The sequence below is a fragment of the Trachypithecus francoisi genome, unplaced genomic scaffold, assembly GCF_009764315.1.
Source record: "Trachypithecus francoisi isolate TF-2019V2 unplaced genomic scaffold, Tfra_2.0 Lachesis_group3, whole genome shotgun sequence".
In the NCBI taxonomy this organism is placed as follows: domain Eukaryota; kingdom Metazoa; phylum Chordata; class Mammalia; order Primates; family Cercopithecidae; genus Trachypithecus; species Trachypithecus francoisi.
This window is the reverse complement of record NW_022681468.1, coordinates 134,444,995-134,469,445: the sequence shown is the minus strand read 5'-3', so window position 1 is coordinate 134,469,445 and position 24,451 is coordinate 134,444,995. Positions and strand designations below refer to the sequence as shown.

The 24,451-nt window shown below is 41.2% G+C and overlaps 1 protein-coding gene across 2 annotated transcripts in view; it reads right to left on the bottom strand.

Moving 5' to 3' along the window:
- The window catches only part of DNAAF4 (dynein axonemal assembly factor 4), a 69,647-nt gene that overhangs the window by 36,470 nt on the left and 8,726 nt on the right, over positions 1-24,451 (bottom strand). For both annotated transcript variants that reach the window (XM_033190046.1, XM_033190047.1), the window contains exon 4: positions 2,410-2,641. In XM_033190046.1, coding sequence (XP_033045937.1) covers positions 2,410-2,641 — 232 coding nt within the window. The remainder of the gene's footprint in view (positions 1-2,409; positions 2,642-24,451) is intronic.

The window sequence follows — 24,451 nt, the reverse complement described above, 5'->3', positions numbered from 1 at the left end:
ATGAAAAAATGCTCAACATCGCTAATTATTAGGGAAATGCAAATCAAAACCACAATGCGATACTGTTAAGAATGATCATAATTTAAAAATGAAAAAATAACAGAGGTTGGTGTAGATGTGGTGAAAAGGGACACTTTTACACTGCTGGTGGGAATATAAACTAGCACAACTACTATGGAAGACAGTGTGGAGATTCCTTAAAGAACTAAAAGTAGAACTGCTATTTGATCCAGCAATCCCCCTACTGGGTATCTACCTAGAGAAAAAGAAGTCATTAGACACTTGCACACTTACGTTTATAGCAGCACAATTGCAATTGCAAAAATATATAACTAGCCTAAATGCCCATCAACTAATGAGTAAAGAAAATATAGTGTGTGTATATATATATAAAATCATGGAATACTACTCAGCCATAAAAAGGAATAAAATAAAATAATGGCATTCTCGGCAACCTGGATGGAGTTGGAGATGATTATTCTATATGAAGTAGCTCAGGAATAGAAAACCAAATACCATATGTTCTTGCCTTTTTTTTTTTGAGACGGAGTTTTGCTTTTGTTGCCCAGGCTGGAATGCAATGGCACAAGCTCAGCTCACCACAACCTCCGCCTTCCAGGTTCAAGCAATTCTCCTGCCTCAGCCTCTTGAGTAGCTGGGATTACAGGTATGTGTCACCACACCCGGTTAATTTTGTAATTTTAGTAAAGATGGGGTTTCTCCACATTAGTCAGACTGGTCTCAAACTTCCAACCTCAGGTGATCTGCCCGCCTTGTCCTCCCAAAGTGCTGGGATTATAGGTGTGAGCCACTGCTCCCGGCCCATGTTCTCACTCATAAATGGGAGCTAAGCTATGAGGATGCCAAGGCATAAGAATGATATGGGCCTGGGGACTTGGGGTGAAGGGTGCAGGGGTGAGGGACAAAAGACTACACATTGAGTGCAGTGTACACTGCTTGGTTGATGAGTCTACCAAAATCTCAGAAATCACCACTAAAGAACTTATACATGTAACCAAGCACCACCCGTTCTCCCAAAACTACTGAAATAATTTTACACACACACACACACACACACACACACACACACACACACACAAAACAGAATTATATTTGTATCAGCCGGACATGGTGGCTCATGCCTACTTTGGGAGGCCAAGGCAGGCAGATTGCTTGAGCTCACGAGTTCAAGACCAGCCTGGGCAACATGGCAAAACCTCGTCTCTACAAAAAGTACAAAAAACATTAGCTGGACATTGAGGCACATGGCCTGTAGTCCCAGCTACTTGGGAGGCTAAGGGAGGATGGCTTGAGCTGGAAAGGCAGAGGTTAGAGTGAGCTGAGATCGCACCACTGCACTCCAGCCTGGGAGACAGAGCCAGATCTTCTCTCAAAAAAAAAAAAAAGAAAAAAAAGAAAAAAAAATTACATTCATTTATCCATTTTTGAACACATCAAGCAAGATTAAAAGCTAGAAGTAACCTTTATTTGCTGTAGAGTAAGTTTGCTTATAGTACTCATCTTCCTAATTGATGTGAGGAAAAGGTCTTTTAATGAAATTCCTAGTTTCTTATCTCTAATGGAATAAATGAATGCTTCTGACACTGCTAGTCCACTCCAAGTCTTTTTGGGCCTGAGCCTGAGTTAAGCACTTATTTAACAACATCTCTGTAAATTTCAAAAGAAAGCACACAAGCAAAGAAGACACACTTCTTTTCGAATCCTTGAATGAATCCTTGCTCATTTTTTGTTTTTTTTTTTAGACGGAGGAGTCTTGCTCTGTTGCCCAGGCTGGAGTGCAGTGGCACGATCTCACTGCAACCTCCGCCTCCCAGGTTCATGCCATTCTCCTGCCTCAGCCTCCCGAGTAGCTGGGACTACAGGCACCTCCTTGCTCATTTTATTAGAAAACTTCATTACCGGCCGGGCGCGGTGGCTCAAGCCTGTAATCCCAGCACTTTGGGACGCCGAGGTGGGCAGACCACGAGGTCAGGAGATCGAGACCATCCTGGCTAACACAGTGAAACCCCGTCTCTACTAAAAATACAAAAAATTAGCCGGGTGTGTTGGCAGACACCTGTAGTCCCAGCTACTCGGGAGGCTGAGGCAGGAGAATGGCGTGAACCCGGGAGGTGGAGCTTGCAGTGAGCTGAGATCCTGCCACTGCACTCCAGCCTGGGCGACAGGGCGAGACTCCATCTCAAAAAACAAAACAAAACAAAAAAGAAAGGAAACTTCATTACCCTCGAAAGAAGAAATGTCTTTTACTTTAGTCTTTGTACTGAATTGGTTATTCTCAATATGCCAAAATAGTAACCTAATGCTGTGAATATATTTACAAAAAAAGAAAAGTGTCAAATATACGTCACCAACAGGACTCACTACTCAAGAAAGTCTTAATCATTTTACCTTTTGGAGCAAGATTTCTCGATGCCGAATTTCTAGTACTAGTCTTATATTTTAATTTTTTTCTTTCTTCTTTAATTTGCTTTTCTCTTTGACATAATTTCTCTTCTTTCTGAATTTTTTTTTGCTCTTCAGCTTTTCTTTGATATTCTTTCCAGGCTTCCAATTCTTTAGTGGCTTTTATCCGTTCATTTTCTTTCATATCTTCTATTTTCTTCCTCTCTTCTTCTTCAATCTATAAAAATTGCAATTACCAAATTCTTTAAAATACATAAAAGCAACATTTCTTTAAATGAGAAATTCATTACAATAATTAATTATTCATACCTCTAAACTCTTGCCATTGTATCTGTAACAACAGATAGTAGTGAATTTTGAATTAAAATGGGAAAGGTAAGTGATTCAGGAGAAAAACCATTGGTGTTGGCATCATGGAACAAAGGTTTTAGTCCCAGATCTACCATTAGCTATATGATCTTAGGCAACCACTTTCTCCAACCTCAGTTTACTTATATGTAAAATGTGGGCAGGCATTCAATTAGATGATATCTAAGGGCTTGGTAGAAAAAATAATATAAATTTATTATTCTAGGAGTTAAGCCACTTCTCTCAAAATCTATACACACACACCAACACATATACTCAAACATTTGCTTTTCAGCTTATCCCAAGTCTTACTCTGTCAACTGAAGTTGTGTCAACTGAAGAGAGAACAGTAGAAAAGGAAATAGGAAGGACGAACAAGATGGTCTGTCTCTGGTGGGTGGAAATATTTGAAGTCTTAATCCTGCTGCAAAACCTATGTTTGCACCAGCAGTTGTCTGACACTTTCAAAGAGCTAAATATCAGGTGAATTTGAAAGCAGTATCTTGTACAGGTGTGTGGCAACTTTTCTCCCTTTCACAAACTTCCCTCACATGGGCAAGAAAAAAAAAACCTGTGAAATAGAGTACCTAGTTGGTGTACATGATTGACTCCATGTATCTGACTTTCCTATGGTAAGAAAAATTTCTTACCTCTATCCACTAGAGAAGCACTTACTTCAACGATCAAAATGTCTGTGCTATCCAATATAGTAGCCACTAGCCACAGGTGGCTAATTAAGTACCTCAAATGTGGCTACTGAGACTCAGGAACTGAATTTTTAATTTATTTAATTAAATCTTATTTAAATTTATTTAATTTTAATTTTAAGTTTCATTAATGTACATTTAAATTAATTTACATTTAAATAGGACATCTGAAGTGGTTCTAGAATATGGATATGCTAGGATGAAGGTCCCTAAAGGTTGTATTACTTTAAAATAGAGATTTAGGCCGGGCGCGGTGGCTCAAGCCTGTAATCCCAGCACTTTGGGAGGCCGAGACGGGCGGATCACAAGGTCAGGAGATCGAGACCACCCTGGCTAATACGGTGAAACCCCGTCTCTACTAAAGAATACAAAAAACTAGCCGGGCGACGAGGCGGGCGCCTGTAGTCCCAGCTACTTGGGAGGCGGAGGCAGGAGAATGGCGTAAACCCGGGAGGCGGAGCTTGCAGTGAGCTGAGATCCGGCCACCGCACTCCAGCCTGGGCGATAGAGCCAGACTCCGTCTCAAAAAAATAAAATAAAATAAAATAGAGATTTAACATTACAAGTATGAAACCTGTGCACTCAAAGGTGCTCTATAATATCTACATGACATAATACTCTCTTCTAGAAGACTGATTATTTTCCTGTGAGATGCTGACTTTAAAATACATTTCACTGGACAATGAATGAAAATTTCCTGCAGTCCCAATTTTACCTCAGGCTTAAATTAAGCACAAAATATGCTAATTATTACTACATATTCTAAGTTCAGAGAGTTGCCAGTGAGCTGCCAACAGACTGAATCAGGAGGAATCTACACATGGCAATGAAACAAAATTTAAATGACTCACAATAAGGCATGATGAACACTCCGTGTTAGAGAGAAAGCCACAATCTAAAAGAAGACGACTTTACCCAGCCTAATTATATGTCTGCCTTTTTTCACTCTCTGCCCCAAGACATGAAAAAGGGAGAATATGTGAAGAGTCAGACACCCTCACCCATCATAATCCCTGCAAGAAGAATGAATTTTACATGAAGTTTTTAAAATGCATAAGACTAAGTCTTTTTTTTTTTTTTTTTTTTTTTTTTGAGACAGAGTCTGGCTCTGTCGCCCAGGCTGGAGTGCAGTGGCCGGATCTCAGCTCACTGCAAGCTCCGCCTCCCGGGTTTACGCCATTCTCCTGCCTCAGCCTCCCGAGTAGCTGGGACTACAGGCGCCTGCCACCTCGCCCGGCTAGTTTTTTGTATTTTTTAGTAGAGACGGGGTTTCACTGTGTTAGCCAGGATGGTCTCGATCTCCTGACCTCGTGATCCGCCCGTCTCGGCCTCCCAAAGTGCTGGGATTACAGGCTTGAGCCACCGCGCCCGGCCAAGACTAAGTCTTAATTACCAAAAATGAGACTGTTCTTACAATGAAAAATAACAGGAAAGTTCTGGTATTACAGCCAAGATGTAGTTAAGGGAGCTATATGCATAATGTTAATTTATAATAAGCTATATTAGAGACAGAAACAGTCCAGCTCTTCAGGGAGAAGTGATGAAGAGGAGAAACCAAGTAAGGCTTCACAGAGTAAGTAACAGAAGGAACTACAATGAAGAGAAAAACATGAAGAAGAAAGTAACACAAAGCTTATGAAAAACAGAAAAGAGAGACTACATGCACCAGAGAAAAACAGAGTGTACATTGACTGGGCGCGGTGGCTCATGCCTGTAATCCCAGCACTTTGGGAGGCCGAGGCAGGCAGATCATCTGAGGTCAGGAGTTCGAGACCAGCCTGGCCAACATTGTGAAACTCTGCTCTACTAAAAAATACAAAAATTAGCCAGGCATGGTAGCAGGTGCCTTAATCCCAGCTACTTGGGGGGCAGAGGCAGAAGAATCGTTTGAACCCGGGAGGTGGAAGTTGCAGTGAGCTGAGATAAAGTCACTGCACTCAAACCTGGGGTAAAAGAGTGAGACTTCTCTCAAAAAAAAAAAAAAAAAAAAAGGAAAGAAAAAGAAAAACAAGAGTGTACAGAGAGGCTGGGCGCGGTGGCTCAAGCCTGTAATCCCAGCACTTTGGGAGGCCGAGACGGGCAGATCACGAGGTCAGGAGATCGAGACCATCCTGGCTAACATGGTGAAACCCCGTCTCTACTGAAAAATACAAAAAACTAGCCGGGCGAGGTGGCGGGCGCCTGTAGTCCCAGCTACTCGGGAGGCTGAGGCAGGAGAATGGCGTGAACCCGGGAGGCGGAGCTTGCAGTGAGCTGAGATCCAGCCACTGCACTCCAGCCTGGGCGACAGAGTGAGACTGTGTCTCAAAAAAAAAAAAAAAAAAGAGTGTACAAAGAAAAAACAAACTGTTTACGCCTCTTATATACCCTCACAACACTCCATAGTTCACTTCCAGTCACCAAATTTGTGGGGTTTTCCTGTGCTTACCAATTCTCTAACACCAGCTATGTGTCCTCTAATTCAGTTCTGACATTATCTATCTGGAGCTAGCATTAGATCCCACAGGTTACAGGCTCAATTCCACAAGACAGTCCCCACATAAGTGCCAAAAATAAGTCCAGGTCTCCCATGTTTCTTTTTCTTTTTTTTTTTTTTGAGACAGAGTCTTACTGTCGCCCAGAGTGGAGTGCAATGGCGTGATCTCTGCTCACTGTACGCTCCGCCTTCCGGGTTCACGTCATTCTCCTGCCTCAGCCTCCTGAGCAGTTGGGACTACAGGCGCCCACCACTACGCCTGGCTAATTTTTTGAATTTTTAGTAGAGCTGGGGTTTCACTGTGTTAGCCAGGATGGTCTCAATCTCCTGACCTCGTGATCCGCCCACCTTGGCCTCCCAAAGTGCTGGGTTTACAGGTCTGAGCCACTGCACCCGGCCCAAACAATTCTTAAAGATATTTTATTATTTATTTATTTATTTATTTATTTTGAGATGGAGTCTGGCTCTGTCACCCAGGCTGGAGTGCAGTAGCGCGATCTTCACTCACTGCAACCTCTGCCTCTCCGGTTCCAACAATTCTCCTGCCTCAGCCTCCTGAGTAGCTGGGATTACAGGCGTGTACCACCACACCCGTCTAATTTTTATACTTTTAGTAGAGACAGGGTTTCACCATGTTGGCCAGGCTGGTGTCGAACTCCTGACTTCAAATGATCCACCCGCCTCAACCTCCCAAAGTGCTGGGATTACAGGTGTGAGCCACCGCACCCAGCCCTTAAAGATATTTTAAATAAAAATCATCTAATACAGGAAAGACACAATTTAACACAGACACTGACAAATATTAAACAATCCTTGAAGGTCTTTTAAAGAAAAATCATCTAATACAGGGAAGACACAACGAAGGAATCTGCAGGAACAGAAAAATTCAGAAGGCTAAAATAATAATAATTGTACATAAAGGAACTGGATGGCCGGGGGCAGTGACTCATGCATGAAATCCTAGCACTTTGGGAGGCCCAGGCAGGTTGATCACTTGAGGTCAGGAGTTCAGGAACAATCTGGCCAACATGGTGAAACCCCGGCTATACTAATAATACAAAAATTAGGTAGCACACACCTGTAATTCCAGCTACTTGGGAGGCTGAGGCAGGAGAATCACTTGAACCTCGGAGGCAGAGGTTGCAGTGAGCCACGACCACCCCACTGCACTCTAGCCTGGGTGACACAGTGAGACTCCTTCTCAAAAAAAAAAAATAATAATAATAATAATAAAATAAAATAAAGAAATTGGGTTTTAGGTGTTTGTACTGTTCAAAAAAGGATGCCATTTACTACAGGCTATTAGTTTAATACAGACAGCAAATACAACTAATAGGAGAATAATGAATAGTTCCTAAACCAAATTTTTGAAAAAGAGGAAATGTGTAATTCTTTTAATCTAGAATGAATGAATGGTCAACAAGGCATTGTTCTTTTTAAGCCAATCCCACTTGTGAATTACATGCAAAAATTATAAATAAAATATTAGCAAACTCAGCCCATTGCGGAAGCTCACGCCTGTAATCCCAACACTTTGGGAAGCCGAGTTAGGCGAATCACTTGAGGTCAGGAATTAGAAACATGCCTGGCCAAAACGGTGATACCCCATCTCTACTAAAAATACAAAAATTAGCCAGGTGTGGTAGCACACACCTGTAATCCCAGCTATTCAGGAGGCTGAGGCACAGAATCGCTTCAACCCAAGAGGCAGAGGTTGCAGTGAGCCAAGACTGCACAACTGCACTCCAGCCTGGGCAACAGAGTGAGAGTCCATCTCAAAAAAAAAAAAAAAAAAAAAACAACTAAAAATGTGTATATACGCAAACTTAACCTAGGAAAATATTAAAATTATAATACACCTTGATGAAATAGGGCTAACTTAACCTAGGAAAATATTAAAATTATAATACACCTTGATCAAATAGGGTCTTTCTTACTTAAGGTATTAGGAAATCAACAGAGAAAAACAATATGATGTCAGTGTATGCCAAAATGTCAGCTGATATTGGGAATAAAAATAAGAAATAAAAATTTATAAGCTGGATAGAAGGACCAAGACTACGTTATATTTCATGTTGAAATATTAGAAATAGCCGGGCGCAGTGGCTCACGCCTGTAATCCCAGCACTTTGGGAGGCTGAGGCAGGTGGATCACCTGAGGTCAGGAGTTCGAGACCAGCCTGGCCAAAATGGCAAAATTCCCATCTGTACTAAAAATACAAAAATTAGCTGGCATGGTGGCACACAACTGTAGTCCCAGCTACTCAGGAAGCTGAGGCAGGAGAATCTCTTGAACCTGGGAGGTGGGGGCTGCAGTAAGCCGAGATCATGCCACTGTACTCCAGCCTGGGTGACAGGGCAAGACTCCGTCTCAAAAATAAAAATAAAAAATAAAAGAAATATTAGAAATATTTCCAGCAAAATCACTAAGGCAAGTATACCTAATGTTTTACTATTTTCCTAGAGGTCAGAACCTAAATGATAAAATTTTAAAAATAAGAAATACAAATATAGATTACAAGGAGATAGAATTGCCACCATTTGTAAATAATAGTACGCTACTTAAAATAACCAAAATAATAAAGTGACAAACCAAAGTAAGTTCAGCACAGCAGTCACATATAAGATCAACTACCCAGACGCAGTTTTTACAGGCTCATGCCTGTAATCCCAACACTTTGGGAGGCCGAGGTGGGCGGATCACAAGGTCAGGAGTTTGAAACCGGCCTGGCCAACATGGTGAAACCCTGTCTCTACTAAAAATATAAAAATTAGGCAGGCGTGGTGGTGCATTCCTGTAGTCCCAGCAAATCAGGAGGCTGAGGCAGAAGAATCGCTTGAACCCAGGAGGTGGAGGTTGCAGTGAGCCAAGATTACGCCACTGCACTCCAGCCTGGGCGACAGCATGAGGCTCCATCTCAAAAGAAAAAAAAAAATCAACTTATACAAACTTATAAAAACAAACTTACTTTCCTACAAACTGGCAATAAATAATTAGAAACTACAATGGAAACATTAATTTCATCAGCAATCACCAGAAAAACATAAATGAATAAGTTTAGCAAAATATAAGCAAGTCACAAGGCCAGGCGTGGTGGTTCACGTCTGTAATCCTAGCATTTTGGGAGGCTGAGGTGGGCGGATTACCTGAAGTTGGGAGTTCAAGACCAGCCTGGCCAACATGGTGAAATCCCATCTCTGCTAAAAATACAAAAAATTAGGCAGGTGCAGTGGTACACACCTGTAATCCCAGCTACTCTAGGGGTGAGGAAGGAGAATTGCTTGAACCTAGGAGGTGGACGTTGCAGTGAGTGAGCCAAGATCGCACCACTGCACTCCAGCCTGGGCTACAGAGAGAGACTTTGTCTCAAACACAAAATAAACAAACAAAAAATATAAAAGCAAGTCATATATGGATGTTAAATAATTTTGCTGAGAGATGTAAAGTAAATCCAAATAAATAGAGATAAATGCCATGTTCCTGGAGGAAAATCTCAATATTATAAATATGTTTTTTTTTTTTTTTTTTTTTATTTTGTTGATGCTCTGCAAATTTACAAAGTCAATGTAAATTCAACCAAAACACCAAGAGGACTTCTTAGGAAACTGGGTAAGTAAATATAAAATTCATCTGCAAAGACAATGTGCAGATTTTGTGGCAACATGAAGAGGCTGGCAATTCCCCTCCACAAATATTAAGGATAAAACTGGATAAAATTAACAAAAACAACCATTTCAGGGGACTGGAAATTAACCAAAAGAAGACTACAAAGAAGTCTTTAGTCTAGAAAACTGCTAAAGTTATACGTATGAACAGTAAGAAGCTGTGCCCTTCGGCCTGAGGTTGCTCCTAACACCCCCTTCCAGCTAGGATGATGAGCCTGGCAATTTTACAGACTGAGTATCCCTTGTCCAAAATGCTTGGAACTAGAAGTGTTTCAGATTTTGGATTTTTTTCAGATTTTGGAATATTGCAGAATATATACTGGTTGAGCATCCTTACTCCGAAAATCTGAAACCCAAAATGCTCCAGTGAGCACTTCCTTTGAGCATTGTGTTAGTGCTCAAAAGTTACAAATTTTGGGGCATTTCAGATTTTGTATTTTTTTATTATAAATGCTCAACCCATACCAACATGAAATTACCAAAAAGAACCTAGCAGCTTCTTGCTACAAAGGGTGTGCTCATTTCTGGGTAGGGCAGTGAAAACCTGTAGCGTTGGTGGATAAAAGTGGTAGGCTTGGTTGGGAATAAAGAGGAAAAATTTGCAGTTGGTCTGAGGTTGAGGTCCTGGTTAGGATAAGTGCCTAAGTAGTCAGAAATTTAGTGGAAAGATCATGTAAATGAGAGAGCTACGGATGCATGGTGAGTCTATCATAACCTTTTAAGGCTCTCTCATGAAACAATGGATAGAAGACAATGAGATGACATGTTCAAAGTACCAACAGAAAAAAACAAAACCATAAACTACAAAATTTATATTTACCAAAACTATTCTTCACAAGTGAAAGCAAAATACATTCCAAGACAAATGAAAACAGAGGGAATATGTTGCTAATAGACCTGCTCTATAAGATACACTTTTTTAAAAAAGGGCCAGGCATGGGGAGGTGGCTCACACCTGCAATCCCAGGTGTGATTTGGGATGCCAAGGCAGGAGAATTGCTTGAGGCCAGGAGTTCAAGACCAGCCTGGGTAACACAGGGTATCCCCATCTTTTTATTTTTCTTTTTTGAGACGGAGTCTCGCTCTGTCGCCCAGGCTGGGGTACAGTGGCCGGATCTAAGCTCACTGCAAGCTCCGCCTCCCGGGTTTACACCATTCTCCTGCCTCAGCTTCCCGAGTAGCTGGGACTACAGGCACCCGCCACCTCGCCCAGCTAGTTTTTTTTTTTTTTTTTTTTGTATTTTTTAGTAGAGATGGGGTTTCACCATGTTAGCCAGGATGGTCTCGATCTGCTGACCTCGTGATCTGCCCGTCTCGGCCTCCCAAAGTGCTGGGATTACAGGCTTGAGCCACCGCGCCCGGCCAAGTATCCCCATCTTTACTAGACAGACATGGTGGCATGTGCATGTAGTCCCAACTACTCAGGAGACTGAGGCAGGAAAACTGCTTGAGACCAGAAGTTTGAAGTTACAGTGAGCTATGACTGTACCACTGTACTCTAACCCGGACAGCAGAGTGAGACCTTATCTCTTAAAAGAGAAAAGAAAACAAAGGTACACTAAAAAGAGATCTTCAGGCTAAAAGGAAAATGATACCAGATATTAACTAATTCATATCTACAACAAAGAATGAAGAGTATGGGAAATGGTGAATATGTGGGTAAGCATAAAAGACAATACAAACAGATTTTTTTAATATGGTCTATATATATTAATAGAACATGATTCAGCCTTAAAAAGGAAGGAAATTTTGACACAAGCTAAAACAAGGATGAACCTTGAAGACAAAGTATGCTAAAAAAAAATATAAAACGGTCACAAAAGGACAAACACTGTGTAATTCCACTTACATGAAGTACCTAAAATAGTCAAATTCATAGAAATAAAAAGTAGAATGGTGGCTGTCAAGGGCTGGGAGGATGGGGAATAAAGAGTTATTGTTTAATGGGTACAGAGTTTTAATTGTGCAAGATGAAAAGAGTTCTGGAGGGCTGGGCACAGTGGCTCACGCCTGTAATCCCAGCACTTTGGGAGGCCGAGGAGGGCGGATCACCTGAGGTCAGGAGTTAAGAGACCAACCTGGCCAACTTGGTGAAACCCCGTCTCTACTAAAAATACAAAAAATTAGCCGGGCGTGGTGGCACGTGCCTGTAATCCCAGCTACTCGGGAGGCTGAGGCAGGAGAATGACTTGAACCTGGGAGGCGGAGGTTGCAGTGAGCTGAGATCGTGCCACTGCACTCCAGCCTGGGCGGCACAGCGAGACTCCAGCTCAAAAAAGAAAAGAAACGAAAAGAAAAGAGTTCTGGAGATGGCCAGTAGTGACGGTTGCCAACACACTTAATGCCACTGAACTATATACTTAAAGATGGTAATTTATGTTAGGTATATTTTATCACAATTAGAAAATAAACTTTTTAAAAATACAATATATATATATTTTTGCTTTCTACTCTTCATTTATTTAAAAACCTAAGATTTTTTAAGAAACAATGATTTTTAATGTAAAATCATAACACATATTGTTGGGATTACAACAAGTATACATGCATATACATACACCTGAATGGCACTAATAGCACAAAGGTAGGAGTAGAAAATGGAGTTATATTAGAGCAAGTTGCTATATTTTACTGGAACTGAGTCAGTATTAACCTGAAGTAGATTGTGATCAGTTAAAGGAACATAGAACAACAACTGAAAAATAAATTTTAGGAGGTTCCAAAATGGCCGAATAGGAACAACTCCAGTCTACAGCTCCCAGCATGAGCAACGCAGAAGATGGGTGATTTCTGCATTTCCAACTGAAGTACCAGGTTCATCTCACTGGGCTTGTCAGACAGTGGGTGCAGGCCACGGAGTGTGCGCTGAAGCAGAGCGGGGCATCGCCTCACCCGGGAAGCGCAAGGGGTCGGGGAAATTCCCTTTCCTAGCCAAGGGAAGCTGTGACAGACGGTACCTGGAAAATTGGGACACTCCCACTCTAATATTGCACTTTTCCAACGGTCTTAACAAGTGGCACACCACGAGATTGTATCTCCTGTCTGGCTCGGAGGGTCCCACGCCCACGAAGCCTCGCTCACAGCTAGCACAGCTAGCACAGCAGTCTGAGATCGAACTTCAGGGTGGCAGCAAGGGGTAGAGAAGACCTGATGGAGCTGAAAACCACCGCATGAGAACTACGTGATGCATGCACAAGCTTCAGTAGCCGATTCAATCAAGTGGAAGAAACGGTATCAGTGACTGAAGATCAAATTAATGAAATGAAGCGAGAAGAAAAGCTTAGAGAGAAAAGAGTAAAAAGAAACAAACAAAGCTTCCAAGAAATATGGGACTATGTGAAAAGACCAAATCTACATCTGATTGGTGTACCTGAAAGTGACGGGGAGAATGGAACCAAATTGGAAAACACTTCAGGATATTATCCAGAACTTCCCAACCTAGTAAGGCAGGTCAACATTCAAATTCAGGAAATACAGAGAACGCCACAAAGATACTCCTCAAGAAGAACAACTCCAAGACACATAATTGTCAGATTCACCAAAGTCAAAATGAAGGAAAAAACATTAAGGGCATTCAGAGAGAAAGGTCAGGTTACCCACAAAGGGAAGCCCATCAGAATAACAGCAGTTCTCTTGGCAGAGACCATACAAGCCAGAAGAGAGTAGGGGCCAATATTCAACATTCTTAAAGAAAAGAACTTTCAACCCAGAATTTCACATCCAACCAAACTAAGCTTCATAAGTGAAGGAGAAATAAAACCCCTTACAGGCAAGCAAATGCTGAGAGATTTTGTCACCACCAGGCCTGCCTTACAAGAGCTCCTGAAGGAAGCACTAAACATGGAAAAGAACAACCGGTACCAGCCACTGCAAAAACATTACAAAATGTAAAGACCATCGATGCTAAGAAGAAACTGCATCAACTAACGAGCAAAATAACCAGCTAACATCATAATGACAGGATCAAATTCACAAATAACAATATTAACCTTAAATGTAAAAGGACTAAATGCTCCAATTAAAAGACACAGACTGGCACATTGGATAAAGACTCAAGACCCATCAGTGTCTGTATTTAGGAGATCCATCTCACGTGCAGAGACACACATAAGCTCAAAATAAAGGGATGGAGGAAGATCTACCACGCAAATGGAAAACAAAAAAAAAGCAGGGGTTGCAATCCTAGTCTCTGATAAAACAGACTTTAAACCATCAAAGATCAAAAGAGACAAAGAAGGCCATTACATAATGGTAAAGGGATCAATTCAACAAGAAGAGCTAACTATCCTAAATACATATTCACCCAATACAGGAGCACCCAGATTCATAAAGCAAGTCCTTAGAGACCTACAAAGAGACTTAAGACTCCCATACAATAATAATGGGAGACTTTTAACACCCCACTCTCAACATCAGACAGATCAACGAGACAGAAAGTTAAAAGGATATCCAGGAACTGAACTCAGCTCTGCACTAAGAGGACCTAATAGACATCCGCAAAACTCTCCACCACAAATCAACAGAATATACATTCTTCTCAGCACCACATTGCACTTATTCCAAAATTGACCACATAGTTGGAAGTAAAGCACTCCTCAGCAAATGTAAAACAACAGAAATTATCACAAACTGTCTCTCAGACCACAGTGCAACCAAACTAGACTCAGCATTAAGAACCTCACTCAAAACTGCTCAATTACAGGGAAACTGAATAACCTGCTCCTGAATGACTACCGGGCACATAACTAAATGAACGCAGAAATAAGGATGTACTTTGTACCCAATGAGAACAAAGACACAATATACTAGAATCTGTGGGACACATTTAAAGCAATGTGTAGAGGGAAATTTATAGCACTAAATGCCCACAAGAGAAAGCAGGAAAGATCTAAAATCGACACCCTAACATCACAATTAAAAGAACTAGAGACGCAAGAGCAAACACATTCAAAAGCTCGCAGAAGGCAAGAAATAACTAAGATCAGAGCAGAACTGAGGGAGATAGAGACACAAAAAACTCTTCAAAAAAAATCAATGAATCCAGGAGCTGGTGTTTTGAAAAGATCAACAAAATTGACAGACCACTAGCAAGACTAATAAAGAAGAAAAGAGAGAACAATCAAATAGATGCAATAAAAAATGATAAAGGAAATATCACCACTGATCCCACAGAAATGCAAACTACCATCAGAGAATACTATGAACACCTCTATGCAAATAAACTAGAAAATCTAGAAGAAATGGATAAATTCCTGGACAAATACACCCTGCCAAGACTAAACCAGGAAGAAGTTGAATCCCTGAAAAGACCAATGGTAGGCTCTGAAATTGAGGCAATAATTAAAAGCCTACCAACCAAAAAAAAGTCCAGGACCAGAGGGATTCACAGTCGAATTCTGCCAGAGGTACAAAGAAGAGCTTGTACCATTCCTTCTGAGACTACTCCAACCAACAGAAAAAGAGGGAGTCCTCCCTAACTCATTTTATGAGGTCAGCATCATCCTGATACCAAAGCCTGGTAGAGACACAACAAAAAAAGAGAATTTTAGACCAATATCCTTGATGAACATCTATGCAAAAATCCTCAATAAAATACTGGCAAACTGAATCCAGCAGCACATCAAAAAGCCTATCCACCACAATCAAGTTGGCTTCATCCCTGGGATGCAAGGCTGATTCAACATACGCAAATCAAAAAACGTAATCCATCACATAAACAGAACCAAAGACAAAAACCACATGATTATCTCAATAGATGCAGAAAAGGCCTTCAACAAAATTCAACAGCCCTTCATGCTAAAAACTCTCAATAAACTAGGTATTCATGGGATGTATCTGAAAACACTAAGAGCTATTTATGACAAATCCACAGATGATATCATACTGAATTGGCAAAAACTAGAAGCATTCCCTTTGAAAATGGGCACAAGACAGGGATGCCCTCTGTCACCACTCCTACTCAACGTAGTGTTGGAAGTTCTGGCCAGGGCAATCAGGCAGGAGAAAGAAATAAAGGGTATTCAATTAGGAAAAGAGGAAGTCAAATTGTCCCTGTTTGCAGATGACATGATTGTATATTTAGAAAACCCCATCGTCTCAGCCTAAAATCTCCTTAAGCTGATAAGCAACTTCAGCAAAGTCTCAGGATACAAAATCAATGTGCAAAAATCACAAGCATTCCTATACACCAAGAACAGACAGAGAGCCAAATCATGAGTGAACTCCCATTCACAACTGATTCAAAGAGAATAAAATACCTAGGAATCCAACTTACAAGGGATGTGAAGGACCTCTTCAAGGAGAACCACAAACCACTGCTCAACGAAATAAAAGAGAACACAAACAAATGGGAAAACATTCCATGCTCATGGATAGGAAGAATCAATATCATGAAAATGGCCATACTGCCCAAGGTAATTTACAGATTCAATGCCATCCCCATCAATCTGCCAATGACTTTCTCCACAGAATTGGAAAAAACTACTTTAAAGTTCATATGGAACCAAAAGAGAGCCCACATTGCCAAGACAATCCTAAACAAAAAGAACAAAGCTGGAGGCATCACGCTACCTAACTTCAAACTATACTACAAGGCTTCAGCGACCAAAACAGCATGTTACTGGTACCAAAACAGAGATATAGAACACTGGAACAGAACAGAGCCCTCAGAAATAATACCACACATCTACAACCATCTGATCTTTGACAAACCTGCGAAAAACAAGAAATGGGGAAAGGATTCCCTATTTAATAAATGGTGCTGGGAAAACTGGCTAACCATATGTAGAAAGCTGAAACTGGATCCCTTCCTTATACCTTATACAAAAATTAATTCAAGATGGATTAAAGACTTAAATGTTAGACCTAAAACCACAAAAACCCTAGAAGAAAACCTAGGCAATACCATTCAGGACATAGGCATGGGCTAGGACTTTATGACTAAAACACTAAAAGCAACAAAAGCCAAAATAGAAAAATGGGATCTAATTAAACTAAAGAGCTTCTGCACAGCAAAAGAAACTACCATCAGAGTGAACAGGCAACCTACAGAATGGGAGAAAATTTTTACAATCTACCCATCTGACAAAGGGCTAATATCCAGAATCTACAAAGAACTTAAACAAATTTACAAGAAAAACATCAAGCAACCCCATCAAAAAGTGGGCAAAGGATATGAACAGACACTTCTCAAAAGAAGACATTTATGCAGCCAACAGACACATGAAAAAATGCTCATCATCACTGGCCATCAGAGAAATGCAAGTCAAAACCACAATGAGACACCATCTCACACCAGTTAGAATGGCGATCATTAAAAAGTCAGGAAACAACAGGTGCTGGAGAGGATGTGGAGAAATAGGAACGCTTTTACACTGTTGGTGGGACTGTAAACTAGTTCAACCATTGTGGAAGACAGTATGGTGATTCCTCAAGGCTCTAGAACCAGAAACACCATTTGACCCAGCCATCCCATTACTGGGTGTATACCCAAAAGATTATAAATCATGCTGCTATCTTTACATGCACACATATGTTTATTGCAGTACTATACACAATAGCAAAGACTTGGAACCAACCCAAATGCCCATCAATGATAGACTGGATTAAGAAATGTGGCACATATACACCATGGAATACTATGCAGCCATAAAAACGATGAGTTCACGTCCTTTGTAGGGACATGGATGAAGCTGGAAACCATCATTCTCAGCAAACTATCACAAGGACAGAAAATCAAACACCACATGTTCTCACTCACAGGTAGGAATTGAACAATGAGAACACTCGAACACAGGATAGGGAGCATCACACACTGGGGCCTGTCGTGGGGTGGGGGGAGGGGGAAGGGATAGCATTAGGAGATATACCTCATGTAAATGACGAGTTAACGGGTGCAGCACACCAACATGGCACGTGTATACATATGTAACAAAGCTGCACGTTGTGCACACGTACCCTAGAACTTAAAGTATAACAATAAAAAAAAGAAAAATAAATTTTAACAATATTTAAAAATATATGTAAATATGTATGTATTATGTATGTAATCCTAGCACTTTGGGAGGCCGAGGCGAGTGGATCACCTGAGGTCAGGAGTTTGAGACCAGCCTGGTCAACATGGTGAAACCCCGTCTCTACAAAAATACAAAAATTAGCCAGGCGTGGTGGCAGACGCCTGTAATTCCAGTTACTCGGGAGGCTGAGGCAGGAGAATAGCTTGAATCTGGGAGGTGGAGGTTGCAGTGAACTGAGATCAAGTCACTGCACTCCAGCCTGGGTGACAAGAGTGAGACTCTGTCTCAAAAAAATAAAAAATAAAATAAAATAACAAATAAAATAGAATAAAATGGCAAAGCAGTTCATTGTGGTCTTTTTGTACATTAGTTATACATGCCCGTGATAAACACGGCACGTACATTCACTGATAAGGATCATTTTGAGGTCCTATGGCATTACCTAGACAACTAGCAACTCATACCTTATCTGCATGATCAGGCAAAGCTCTTTCAAAGATTAAGGTTTCTGGGTTTCAACTTTAAGAAACCACAGCAGAAAAATGCACTTCAAATTTGACCTATCCAGTTTAAAAGATCAGTCAGAAAAAAGAGTTCCACTGGAGTGGAAAACAAAACAAAAACAAGAAGTGATAAAAAAAAAAATCAAGATAGAAGTTGGTAACCTACAGAACAAAATAGTGAAGAAGGAAAGCAGGCAGTAGCAGCCAAGATTACCAAAGAGGAAAAAAAAGCACATTTTGGAAGATTAGTCTGGCATCAGTATTCCAAGCTTCCACTAATCACCTCACATCCCTATACCTCCACCTCAATCTCTCCCTTTCTGTCGATGACCCTGCCTCTTGTTTTTGTTTGTTTGGTTGGTTGGTTTTTGTTTTTCTTTTTTGAGATGAAATTTCACTCTTTGTCACCCAGGCTGGAGTGCAATGGCGTGATCTCGGCTCACTGCAACCTCCACTTCCTGGGCTCAAGCAATTCTCCTGACTCAGCCTCCAGAGTAGCTGGGATGACAGGTAGCTGCCACCACACCTGGCTAATTTGTGTATTTTTAGTAGAGGCAGGGTTTTACCATATTGACCAGGCTGAAATCGAACTCCTGACCTCAGGTGATCTGCCCGCCTCGGCCTTCCAAAGTGCTGGAATTACAGGCATGAGCTACCATGCCCGGCCAACCCTGGTTCTTTTCCAAGCAAAGTAAAAATTCCTTTAATTATCTGTGTGCTTAAGAATTTTCCAGATCCTTAGATATCTATTCTTTGTTCTTCTGGGCAACATAGTGAGATTCCATCTCTAAAAAATTACAAAATATTAGTAGAGCATGGTGGCATATGCCTATAGTCCCAGCTACTTGGGAAGCTGAGATGGGAGGATCTCTTGAGCCTGGAAGGTCAATGCAGTGAGCTGTAACTGCACTCCAACCTAGACAACAGATCCTGTCTCCAAAAAAAAAATTTTTTTTTAATTAACAAAAAAGATAAAATATCCCGATATCACCAGAAAACGGCTCCATCATCAATCTTCTCTCTTGTATTATCAACCTTCCCCTCTTTACTAGCTTCCTTCTTCAACATATAAGTATGCTCAAAATTTCTCCATCTTTACAAAAACTCTGCCTCCTCCCTGCAACCTCTTCAAACTCATTAGCCAGAATGAGCTTTCTAAAAGACAAACCCAGCTAATTTTACATTTTTGTTGAAAATCTCTTAAGACAGTTCTCTATTACCTTTGAGAAATTTTTTCAAAATCTTAGGATATTATTTCTGACCAATAAATGTTCCCTTGTGTGCCCTATTTTCATATACTTATCCAAACTGTGATGTCATTTTCCCATTAAACCTCGCTTTCCAAGAAGTATAATCTATTTTTCCAATCTTTTTTTTTTTTTTTTTTTTTTTTTGAGACGGAGTCTCGCTCTGTCGCCCAGGCTGGAGTGCAGTGGCCAGATCTCAGCTCACTGCAAGCTCCACCTCCCGGGTTCACGCCATTCTCCTGCCTCAGCCTCCCAAGTAGCTGGGATTACAGGTGCCTGCCACCTCGCCCAGCTAGTTTTTTGTATTTTTTTTTTTTAGTAGAGACGGGGTTTCACCATGTTAGCCAGGATGGTCTCGATCTCCTGACCTCCTGATCCGCCTGTCTCGGCCTCCCAAAGTGCTGGGATTATAGGCTTGAGCCACCGCGCCCGGCCTATTTTCCCAATCTTTAAATCTGGACTTGGCTATATGACTTGATTTGGCTAATGGTACATTAGGAAATATGACACAGCAGGGGTTTTAAAAGCACTTCTGCAATGGGGTTTTCCTTCTCTTGCTACCAGGAACCTAACTGTGATTCATTCTCCAGGATTCAGCTTGACCATACTCTCAGGAGGAAATACCAATCTTTTTTTTTTTTTTTTTTGAGGCGGAATCTCACTCTGTCACCCAAGCTGGAGTGCAGTGGCGTGATCTCAGCTCGCTGCAAGTTCCGCCTCCTGGGTTCACGCCATTCTCCTCCTCAGCCCCCTGAGTAGCTGGAACTACAGGTGCCCGCCACCACGCCTGGCTAATTTTTTGTATTTTTTTAGTAGAGACGAGGTCTCACCGTGTTAGCCAGGATGGTTTCGATCTCCAGACCTCATGATCTGCCCGCCTCAGGCTGGGATTACAGGCGTGAGCCACTGCACCCAGCTGAATACCAATCTTGTACCAGTGTTTTTTTTTTCTTTTTCTTTCTCTTTTGTTTTTATTTTTTTTTCTTTGAGACAGGGTCTTACTGTCACCTAGGCTGGAATGCAGCAGTGCAATGATCTTGGCTTATGCAACTTTCACCTCCCAGATTCAAGTGATCCTCCTACCTCAGCCTCCCAAGTAGCTGGAACTACAGGTGCGTACCACCATGCCTGGCTAATTTTTTTGTATTTTTAGCAGAGATGGGGTTTTGCCATGTTGCCCAGGCTGGTCGCAAACCAGTGTTTTCTTTATATCCTCCAATGATCACTTATGCATATTTGGTACAACCTTTGATTTTTGTTGTCTGTTACCCTCTTTAGACTATGAGTAAAGTGAAAGTGAAGACTGGCTTGTTCAGCTCTGTCTCAGCACCTTTCACGGTGTTCAATAATGTTTGTTAGTTAATGAATGATAGATCTGCAACACAGATACAGAGAAGATGATGTAGTGAACCAAATCTGAAACAATAATGACTTGAAATAAAGGTGCATGTAAACATACATAAAACTCAGCTGGGCGTGGTGGCTCATGCCTGTAATCCCAGCACTTCGGGAGGCTGAGGCAGGCAGATCACCTGAGGTCAGGAGTTTAAGACCAGCCTGGCCAACATGGTGAAACTCCATCTCTACCAAAAAATGCAAAAATTAGCCAGGCGTGGTGGCTCATGTCTGTAGTGCCAGCTACTGGGGAGGCTGAGGCAGGACAATCACTTGAACCTGAAAGGCGGAGGTTGCAGTGAGCCAAGATCGAGTCACCGCACTCCAGCTTGGGCAACAGAATGAGACCCTGTCTCAAAACAAACAAACAAAAAAAAAAACAACAAAATTATCATTATTAATATTGTCACACAATATCTGAAACCATTATTTTATGGAGCTTAAAAGAGAGCCAAAGAGAGTCAAAATAGCAGATGGTTTATCTTCCTTCGGGCCCTATTAAGTACAGATGTGGATCATCTCACTATCATCAACTCAAGAACGAAGCAGGCACAAAGAAAAGGCAGTGCTAGAGATGCTGCAGAGAGATGGGGTCCAAATGTTGATTTAACCACATCTGATCATTGTTCTATCTCTGAACTTTTTTTGCTACATGACTCAAATCCCCTTTATAATTAAATCCTAATCTTTTAAATTTAAACAGAGTAAACTATAAAATGGCCATGAATTTTTCCCAACCCTATATACATACTACTTTGCAATGTGACTTAATCCTTCTTTCCAAGAAGAAATACAGTGTATTTTTCCAATCCTTAAATCTGGGCTTGGCTATGTGACTTGCTGTGGCTAATGGTACATTAGCAAATATGACACAGTAGAAGCTTTAAAAGCACTTGTGCAGTGGGGCTTTCCCTCTCTTGATGCTAGGATTCTTAAGACCACCAAGCAAAGAAACCTGGGCTAGGCTCCTGAAGGATGAGATACCACATGGGGAGACACTTCAGCTCTCTCAGTCAAGGCTCTAGACACATGAGTGAAGCCACCCTAGAACATCCAGTCACAACTGAGCCAGCCTCAGATTACAAGAATCATCCAACCAACACAAAAAAGTTTGAGAAATAAGTGTTTGTTGTTTTAAGCCACTAACTTTTAGATGGTTTGTTACACAGTGTTACAGATTAAACATTTGTTTCCCTCCAAAATTCCTATGTTGAAGCTCTAACCCTCAGTGTGACTACATTTGTACATAGTCTGGCCTCTATAGAAGTAATCAAGGTTAAATGAAGTTATTAGGGTGGGGCCCTGATCTCATAGGATTGGTGTCCTTATAAGAAACACAGAAGAGCGGCCGGGCGCGGTGGCTCAAGCCTGTAATCCCAGCACTTTGGGAGGCCGAGACGGGCGGATCACGAGGTCAGGAGATCGAGACCATCCTGGCTAACATGGTGAAACCCCGTCTCTACTAAAAAATATAAAAAATTAGCCGGGGGAGGTGGCGGGCGCCTGTAGTCCCAGCTACTCGGGAGGCTGAGGCAGGAGAATGGCGTGAACCCGGGAGGCGGAGCTTGCAGTGAGCTGAGATCCGGCCACAGCACTCTAGCCTGGGCGACAGAGCGAGACTCCGTCTCAAAAAAAAAGAAACACAGAAGAGCTTCCTTGTGTGCTCTCTCTCCACCATGTGAGAACACAGCAAGAAGGCCCCAAGAGCAGAGAGTCTAACCAGAAAGAGACCCTACCAGACCTTGATCTATGAGAAAATAAATTTCTGTTAAAGAACGTTTTGCTATGGTAGCTAAAGCAGAATAACACCTGTACACACAGCATAGCGAATTGACACAGCCCCGCTAATTATTTTTTAAAAGGTTACTACTTGAAAACCACTAATTTTTGGTAGATGTCCTTCAAGTTTTAAATTAATTTACGCTAACTTAAGCTAACAATAGGTTGCCTTTTGTTACTATTTGCTCTTACTGGATCATCAAAGTTCTTTTCTAAGAAGTGTCTAAGATTGCACAGAGTGAATACACCTTCAGCTATTCACCAAAGTAGATGTTTGCTACAGGTACATAGTACTACAGCAATGCATTCATATTAATTCATCCAAATGTGTGAGCACCACTTTACTTGATAATGGCTATAATAAGGATGAAACAAAACATAGTCCCTCAACGCTACTGAGGGAAGAGAGAAAACAGTTTGTGGAAGAGAATACTGGCTTTTGTAGGCTCTGTCCTCTTAATATAAGCCATATCTTCATGTTTTATATATTAATTCCTCTAAATCACCTTTCCAAATACCAAAGTCAAGCTTTCATACATTAGTAGATTAAAAGCTTTAAGGTACAGCATAGTGGTGCTTCCTGCTGGTCAACTGTTCTGTTTTGACATACCAATACAGCAGTATGTGTGCCATTATTTAACTGTTTTATTATTTCAGTGAATATTTAACTATTGCCACAAATTTTATATTATTTTTTTAAATTCAGGAAAATGATAAAATCAAAAGGTCAACAGCTGTGATCACACAATAAAGAAAAGATGGAATTAAGTATACTAAAGGCAGGAATCTTTGACCAGCTGACCAGTTCAATTACTAAGTAAAAGACAAACTATATGGCTGAATGTGGTGACTCATGCCTGTAATCCTAACACTTTGGGAGGCCAAGGCGGGTGAATCACTTGAGGTCAGGAATTCGAGACCAGCCTGGCCAATATGGTGAAACCCCGACTTTACTAAAAATACAAAAAATTAGCCAGGCATGGTGGTGCACATCTTTAGTCCCAGCTACTCAGGAGACTGAGGCATGAGAACTGCTTGAACTTGAGAGGCAGAGGTTGCAGTGAGCCAAGATCGTATCACTGTGCTCCAGCCTGGGCAACAGAGCCAGACTCCATTTCAAAAACAAAAGACAAAGTATATAACCATACGCTATATATAAAAGTTAAGTAAAAGTGATAAAAGAAGTGGAGAAATCTTTGGAATCATGAACTGTTGATGATAAAAAAAAATGCTAGTTATGAAAATCCAAAAAACAGTCATGGGTCCATAAAAAATCTTAAATAATGCATACTATAGCTTCCTTAGTCATTTCAAGATGTCAAAATGGGAACCTGAGATAAGAAATTTTTTTTTTAAGACAGAGTCTCACTCTGTCAGCCAGACTGGAGTGCAGTGGTGTGATCTCCGCTCACTGCAACCTCCATCTCCCAAGTTCAAGCAATTTTCCTGCCTCAGCCTCCCAAGTAGCTGGGATTACAGGGGCCCACCACCATGCCTGGATGATTTTTGTATTTTTAATAGAAACGGGGTTTCACTATGTTGTCCAGGCTGGTCTTGAACTCCTGACCTCGTGATCTGCCCACCTTGACCTCTCAAAGTGCTGGGATCACAGGCATGAGCCACCATGCTCGGCCTGAGATAATAATTTTTTTGTAAAAATTAGTCAAAATAGGTAAATCTATTGAGACAGACAGTAAATAAGCAGTTGCCTAAGACTAAATGTTAGGGTAAACTGGGGGTGGCTGCTAATGGGTATTGGTGTTTTTGGAGGGTGATGAAAATGTTCTAAAATTGATTGTAGTAATGGTTACACAACTCTGAATGTACTAAAAACTATTAAATTGTACACTTTAAATGGGTAAATTATATGGAATGTGGTTTCTCAAAAAAT